General features: G+C 40.5%; 1 protein-coding gene across 1 annotated transcript in view; it reads right to left on the bottom strand.

Moving 5' to 3' along the window:
* Positions 1–1,285: 1,285 nt before the first annotated feature.
* LOC123518175 (protein sax-3-like) overlaps positions 1,286–8,432 on the bottom strand; it is a 47,324-nt gene continuing 40,177 nt past the window's right edge. Inside the window, exons 7-8 of the mRNA XM_045278863.1 lie at positions 2,841–2,985; positions 1,286–1,456 (exon numbers count right to left, since the gene is read on the bottom strand). Coding sequence (XP_045134798.1) covers positions 1,299–1,456; positions 2,841–2,985 — 303 coding nt within the window. The 3' untranslated portion in view covers positions 1,286–1,298. The remainder of the gene's footprint in view (positions 1,457–2,840; positions 2,986–8,432) is intronic.

The following is an 8,432-nucleotide window of genomic DNA, read 5'->3' as shown; positions in this document are numbered from 1 at the left end:
TATTTGACAAAATTTGCGCAAAGGAACTTTCGTTTACGTGATACAAAATGAAAAGTAATGAAGATAAAGAAAGGAGCTACTGAACTCTGAATTCCCACTGATTCTCCAGCCGGTTCTTGTCCCTGCGCCTCGCACGGCTATGTGACGCAGACTCTTCTGTGTTGTGATGGACCTCACCTGTGACATCTATACAACATCAAGTAAAAAAAAAAAAAATCACGGTCGCTTGATCCATCACGCTCGCTCTTTGGTATAAGGCAGACAAGGAGAGCTGCAGTAAGTGTTAAGTGTCACGTAGGCGCAGTCAGTCATCTTATTATTTTTTTTTATTTATACCATGTAGGGTTTTCACGGGAATTCATGGGCTAAAGGGGATACTTTTTGTGGTACCTTCTATCTCAAAGCCCACCCGCTAGGAAACCGTTGCCCCGACTGAGGAAGCCCAACCTTTGAGAATAATCCTCCACAATGAATCAGATCTTTCACTAATACTGTGTTGTAGAGTTACAGAGCGAAGAGTACAAAAGATTACAGAACGCAGCATACATGGAAGTGATACAAGAGGCATGATGTACATAATAGTAAGGAAAATATGATGATTATGATAGAACTGTGATGATGAGAACGACAGCAATTATAGTAATGCAATAGTAGTAGTAGTAGTAGTAGTAGTAGTAGTAGTAGTAGTAGTAGTAGTAGTAGGAATAGCAGTAGTAGAGATAACAATAATAATAATAATGATAATAATAATAATAATAATAATAAGTAATAATAGCAGTAGTGAAAAGAATTAAAGTAATGATGATGATAACGACAATAATGTAAAGGATACAGTTACAGTAGTTAAAAAGTTACACACACACACACACACACACACACACACACACACACACACACACACACACACACACACACACACACACACACACAGGTATAGACATCATGATAAGACTGAAAAATTACCATACTATATCACATGAGAGAGAGAGAGAGAGAGAGAGAGAGAGAGAGAGAGAGAGAGAGAGAGAGAGAGAGAGAGAGAGAGAGAGAGAGAGAGAGAGAGAGAGAGAGAGAGAGAGAATCTGGAAAAGAAGAAAATGACAAAGTTTTTTCTGTTCTCTTTTTCTCTTGTTCAGTTTTTTTTTTTTTTTACAGTATTTTCACAATGATTTATGATTCAATGTACACACACACACACACACACACACACACACACACACACACACTAGTCTCTCTCTCTCTCTCTCTCTCTCTCTCTCTCTCTCTCTCTCTCTCTCTCTCTCTCTCTCTCACCGGCGCTAGGAGAGTTGGGCGGGCCACGTGTGACTCACTAATACCGCCACCACCACCACCGCCATGGCCAGGGTGAGGGTGATGGAGTAGTACAGGGAGGCGGTGGGAGGCGGGGGCGCGCTGCTCAGACCCCCCTGATGCACGGCTGCCCTTAACTCGTCCGCTAGGGAGAGGAGAGGGAGTAGCGGTGTGTTAGTGTGTGGTGGTTGCAGTAATAGTAATAGTAGTAGTTTTTGTTATTGTTTTGTTGTTGTTATTTTGAGAGAAGTTTCGTCTAAGATTATATTGTTTTTAACCCCTTCAATACTGGGACACATTTTACCTTGAGATTTGTGTACAATTAGACCATTTTATTGACATTAGGAAGGGTCTATGGAGTTCAGAAGAATAATGGCCACAGTCTTCACTATTGTAATCCCCCACATAAGTTTCTGAAGCTATGTAGAATTAAGCAGAATGAATATGGAAACGCTGTGGTACAGTGGAACCATGCGTGCTTTGAGGTCCGTGTGGTCTCCAAGCGCAAGGGTTTGAATCCTGTCCACGATCCGAGTGTAGGTTGGGCTTCCTTACTCGGGGTAACGCTATCCTAGCGGGTGGGTTTTGAGATAGGATATACCCCAAAAAGTATCCCCTTTAGCCCATAAACTCCCGTGAAAAGCCCACATGCCATGAAAAAAAAAGAAGGTTAATTCTAGCAGATGATACCACCCTGCATTATTCAACAGCGTTCAACAGACGCCCAACCCAACAACAATTAAATGACTCAAGGCGAGATGCTATAGGACGCCTAACTTCTGATCTTTCACTTGTTTCTGATTGGGGCAGAGAAAACCTGGTTTTGTTCAATGCCTCAAAAACTCAATTTCTACAACTATCTACTCGACATAACCTTCCAGACAACTATCCTCTCTTCTTCAATAACACTCAACTTCCCTCTCCTCTACATTAAACACACTCGGTCTATCCTTCACTAAAAATCTAAACTGGAAATTTCACATCTCTACTCTTGCTAAATCAGCTTCCAAGAAGTTAGGAGACATTATGAAGTAATGTACAAGTTCTCGTAACTTTTTAAAGGAGTTACAGCATCCAAGAAAATATGTATATCTTATGGTGTCTAATTTAAAATGTCTGACTAATGTAGTTGTTTACGGATTTCATGTGTATCAGTCTATCAGGCGTTACACTAGATCTTATGGTGTCTAATTTGAAAGCTAATGTTTTTTTTTTTTGCATATATTTTGTTTATTTATTTTCTTTTAGTTTATTTGCTTTATTTGTTTATCACCATCATTTTTTTTATTTACAATTTTCAACTATTATCTTGCGTCTGGCAGATGTTAAAGTATCCACCGTAAGTTTGAAGTTATTGTACATTTCTAATAGAGGAGAGGAACGTCTAGTAAGAAGCTATTCAGATCTAGGCGAAAACATCCTTCCTCTGACGCAAATTACAAGAGAGAGAGAGAGAGAGAGAGAGAGAGAGAGAGAGAGAGAGAGAGAGAGAGAGAGAGAGAGAGAGAGAGAGCACATTTTTCACTCACCTGTGTTAACATGAACAGCGACGGAGGCAGCGGCGGCGACTGCGGAGGAAGAGTTGACAGGGACACAAGTATAGTTGGCTGTGTCTTCCTCCCTGACGGCGGAGAGCGAGAGGCGGGACGTGGTGTGCTCCAGGGACTTCTCTACCTGAGGGGCGGGAGAGGCGAGGTTAATGAAGACATACTGAAGGGGCAGTTGAAGGACAGGCAGGAACAGGAAAATATCGAAGCGGTGTGGTGGATGGCGAACAGACAGGGATAGGTGAGAAGATATTTCTAAACCTATGAAAAATATTTAGGGAACTGTACGTGAAAGAAAAAGACGATGAACGCTTTAATATAATTCAAATTGCTGAGACAAAATGTGAACAAACATTCAAAAAAGTCCACGACTGTAGAACATGATTGGTTATTTTTGTCATCTACGAACTTACTGCATGGTGTTATAGATAATACATATCACATCCTTTATCAGCAGCCTTACGAAACAGTTTGACGAATACACCACTGTCTGACGTCAACTTCTGAACCACTTAACATAATGCATCTCTATACCGACCAGTTTTTGAGTGAGTTTTGTCAGACAAGCTTAAACATCCTGATATGATTCAACGAGACGAAAGATAATACACAGCAGCGCAGGATGAACCTAAAGAAAGACTAGAAAGAAATACTAAGTACCTGAGGAGTTTTGTCAAGATATTAATCGGTGTTTTGTAGGCCATGAGAGTAAAGATAGAGAATTTAATTACAGGAAGAGTCTCACGTAGCAGAGGAAGAGACAGACAAAGGGATAAGTACATGGATGGAATAGGAAAAACAATAGGAGGTGGAAGAAGACCTGCAAGTATATTGGAAATGACAAGAGATAAAGGGTGTGGCAATCCATGGGCGCCAACGTCTGAATGGGCACGGTATTTTGGTAAGGTAAGGTATTAAGAGGTGAGAGAGGTGAAGGAAGTGAGGTCAAGCCAATGAGCTGATAAACGTGTGAGTCATAACAAAGAAACAGTTCGAACGTGTGAATCATTCGTGACACATTGAGAACTTCACCCCACCCACACGTCATGATAAAAGGGTTGAAGACAACATAATTGATTCCTAAGCGTGGTAATCTAAACCGTAAATCCTTTTAAGTACTCTTCGGCATACGCGAGTCCCAGTTTGTAATTCTGTCTTAAAATAGTCGTGGATTCTGTCAGCTCAATGGACAAGCCAGGTTGGTAAAGAGGCCGAAGTTTCAGCCGGTAAAGTGTAAACATCATCTTTGCGTCTTACTAAAGTTTTGAGATAGGCAAAAACATGTAGGCGTGGAGAAAAGGGGGGAGGGTACAAGGGTTATTTAAGAGAGAGAGAGAGAGAGAGATAGGGGGGGGAGGCAATGAATGAACCATGGCAAGGATGTGGAGACGGAAAAAGAAGAAACGAATAAAAGGAGTGCGGAATATAGAAATAACAAAGAAAAAGGGTAGACAGAAGATGACAGAGCGTGAAAGAAAATGGTGAGGCAGATAAATTATGAGTGTGTGTGTCGGGGTGGGGGGCAGCGTGGTTATCGAGGAAGAGTGATGGCAGGAAGAGCGTGGGTGAGGCGCAAACAGTGGTGGGAGGAAGAGAGGAAGAGGCGATGGAAGGAAAGAAAAAGGAATAAATTAAGAAAACCTGAAGGGAAGGAGAAGAAGACATGGAGGAAGAAAAGAAGAAAGGAACGAGATAGATTGAGGAGAAAAGATATTGGAAAGAAATGTGGAGTGGAGAAGGAGGATAAGGGAGAGGAAGAGGAGAAAGAGGAGAAAGAGGAGGAGGAGGAGGAAAAAAACAGTAAGACAATGAAAAAAAAAGAATTGAGGAAAACTATATTATTAACTTTGAAAGAGTAGAAAGCCCTGGATGCCTCTGTTTCTCCACCTTCCTTTGAATTAAACTCTTTCAAAAGGGAGGTGGTTTCATGACGCTTATCCTTCAATTTGCAATGATTCTCGTGACATTTTGTTTTAAGAGACTGTAGCTGAGTGGTCCATTTTTTCCTTTTTCTTTATTAATGCCCTTGTCTGGTACTTCTCGTACATAAAAAAAAAAGAAAGAAAAACAAAACAAAACATGCTGGTGGTGCTGCAAATGGACAGTTATAATTTTGGGGTGAAGTAAAAGAAGAAGAAAGAGTACAAGATAATAAAAAGTAGGACAGGTTTGTTTTGAGAATGACGTAGAAGGAATAAAGAAAAAAAATATATAAAACCATGTAAAAAGATAAATAATAAAAGTGACAAATTCTTCAGGCGGTAACCATGATTGATGCGACGGTGTTTCAGTTATTGTTACTTTTATGGGAGTAGACAGGACGGCTGGACGGATGTAGGTTGAATGTTACTCCTGAGGGTTTAAAAGGTGGCAGTGTTGAAGTATTTTATTGATTTAGATGGGGGTAAAAAAAGCAGGACCTTCTTTTTAATTTTCCTTTTCTTTTTCTAATCTTTTTTCTTATTTTTCTTTTTCGTTTCCTTTTCCTTTTCCTCCTCCTCCTCCTCCTCCTCCTCCTCCTCCTCCTCCTCCTCCTCCTCCTCCTCCTCCTCCTCTTCCTCCTCCTCCTCCAACTCCTCCTTCTTCTTCTTCTTCTTCGGATTATTATTATTATTATTATCATTATCATTATTATTATCGTTATCATCATCATTATTTATTGTTGTTTTCTTCTGTGGGTGGGGATGTGGGTGATCCATGTAGATGTTCATGCTTGCTCTTAAAACTTGTAATGTGGCAGGACGGTGAAGGCTGGCCAGTATGTTGGCGTGGTCAGGAAAGCCTCGGTGTTGTGTTGTGTCATAGGAAATTCGATTCCTAGCTGGTCTTTCTGATGGTTATCCTTTTCGTCGCTCGCTGTTCAAATCATAAGGCGTCACTGATGTATTTGCTTCAGAACGCAGAGTTGGCAGCAGTGCGAGGGTGGTCTTCGGCTAATAATTGATCGCTAAAAAGAAAAAAAATAGTAAATGAATAAATGAAAAGATTGATAAATAAAGGTTTGGGTACTAGCTCGAGACAAAGGATTCACCAGTTCCGTGCTTTGGCTACTGGCTAATTTCAAGTCCATGAGGATCTTTCTTTTAAAGTACGGCCACTAGTCGATCGAAAAAAATGAAGGAGAGAGAAAAAAACAAAAATGAAATAAATAGGAAAAAAAAAAAGATGAAGAGGTCAGGTTTCGGTCACACTTGCTTGAGACAAGGAATTCACCAGTTCCGATCATTGACTTCTACCTGGTTACAAGTACATAAGAACTTTTTAAACGATAGGTCTAGAACAGTGGTTCCAAAACTTTTCCTGAGCGTGTACCACTTGGAGGTCCCCGCACAGTCCCTGATTCCAGAAAAAAAAACTTAATTCCAGGAAATAGCAATTTTTTCACGAGCAGAACACACAAATGAACTAAAAACAAAGACCTCAATTCAATTTATTGCTGATCGATGCCAAATTATCTTGTGTAAGGCAAAAAAATATTTTTTTCTGATAAATGAATGAATTCATTTGAACTAAAAATCCCACATGATTCTGAAAGTGGTCATGTACCACCTGGAAGGCCTTCGCGTATCATTAGTGGTACGCATACCATAGCTTGGGAACCATTGATATAAAACAATTAAATTCGAAAACAAAGATCTGTACGCGAAGTAGAAGAGCTGTATTGAAATGAATCTTATAGATAGCGTATAGAAAACATTTTGAATACAAGTGCGAAATAATATTAATGAACTTAAGTGAGAGGAAGGGAGGGTGACGAAGGTGTGAAGGGGGCTGTATTAAAGATATGAGTTATGAAACAACGCGCGCAAGTAAAATCAATGATAAAACAGCTGCAACAAGGAAGAAAAAAGAAAAAAAACCTGGGAAAGGACAGCACTTCATAAGACAAAGGAGGCGTCAGTTATCATTCAACAAGTCAGTAATTCATAGCAGCGCAACATGACCTTAAAGAAAGACGAAAAATAGCGAGTACCACAACAAGTTATTTTTATATGTATTTTTTTCAAGTTCGGTGCCATGGCCTGAGTTGATAGAAGGCGATGAGGGAGGCGGAGGAAACGAGGTGAAGGCAGTGAGGTGAAGATTATTATGAAGAGAATGTTAACTGAAGTGGACGAAAGGAAAAGAAAGAGGAAGAGATAAAAGGGAAGAAAAATGAGGCGAACAAAACTGAGGTCGAGAGAAAATGAGGCAGAAAATTGCGACGTTCGTAAGAGAGAGAGAGAGAGAGAGAGAGAGAGAGAGATGAACGGAACTCCCTTCATAAAAGAAAACGTACGGCATCAAGAGAACTTCCCGTTTTCTAATTTTATTTTTTCCAGCATATGAAGCGAAATATCACCAAAAATCTGGTTGAATATACTAAAAATAATAAATAATCTGATTGACCATGAAATTTCACAGGCAAATAAAGCTTACGTCATGAAAGAACCACAACCAATCAGCGCACAGCTTCTAATCTGGCAACCAATGAGCGCCGTGTTACCAACAGAAGAGCCTTGTACCAGTGGCAGGTGGAAGTGCCTCGGGCAATTCTGTGTTTTAACCTTTTTTCAAGTGTTTTCTCAAATCTCCACGCGCGTCATGGATAGTAAGGGCATGATTTAAGAACAGTACTTGGTTTGGCGGCAGATAAAGGGGTGAGTGATCGCAAATATGTGGACTATATGGGAGAAACGTGAAGCTTGTGTGAGAATGTGCGTTTGTGTCAGTGTTGGTGATTCGAACAGGAGTGACACAGGTGAACAAAGCAGACAGTATCCCTTTTTACTGTCATGGGCATCCTTCCGCTATATTTAAAACGTTGTGTGAAAATGTTGGCATGGACACACGCAAAGAAAAGTTAGTTATGTATGTTTTTTAGGTGACGGAACAATACGAGTGGTGTGCAAAATGTGTCTAAAAAAGTTGCTTTGTGATTATGGAGAAAAAATGTGTCGGGGGGGAAAAAAAGTTAATTGCAATAGAATGATTAATCAGGAAAGGTAAAACATAGTAAATAAGGACTTAGAAATGAACGGTATATATCGGAGAATGAAGGAGCGAAGAAAAGAACAGGTTGGTAGCGAGTAGACGTGAGGAAGCTTGAGAAGTTGCCGGCGGCTGGAGTGAGACTTGTAGTCGGTAGCGAGCCAGAGAAGCTTGGTAGCGAGCGTGATGATGTAGAATTACAGTCTAGACAACTGGAGTCTGACAGTGTAGAACTAGACTGGCTATGCAGGACAGGATAACCAGTCAGACAAAGAAGGCAAGCAAGATGCCTGGCGGAACGTAAGCCGTGAACATCTCCCCGAAGCTGCGTTGGGGACTAGATTGGCGTGGCGTGGGTAGTGCGTAAGTAACAATACCCAGCCACAGTACATCACATTACTTCGCGTTAATAAGTAGTCTGTCTATCATAACAGCGCTTCCCACATGAACTCTTCAAGTATGCCTACAGGCGCTTTAGGCCATAACAAAAAAGAAAAAAAGAAATTACATTGAATAAGAAAAAAAACAACAACAACGGAAGAGGAATACCGTGTAGAAGGAGAATTATGGGAAGAAAGAATGAAGAAAACGACGATAACAACA

Source organism: Portunus trituberculatus, chromosome 43 (assembly GCF_017591435.1).
Source record: "Portunus trituberculatus isolate SZX2019 chromosome 43, ASM1759143v1, whole genome shotgun sequence".
NCBI lineage: Eukaryota > Metazoa > Arthropoda > Malacostraca > Decapoda > Portunidae > Portunus > Portunus trituberculatus.
Note: the sequence above shows the minus strand (reverse complement) of the source record. Positions and strands in the feature narration are given on the sequence as shown.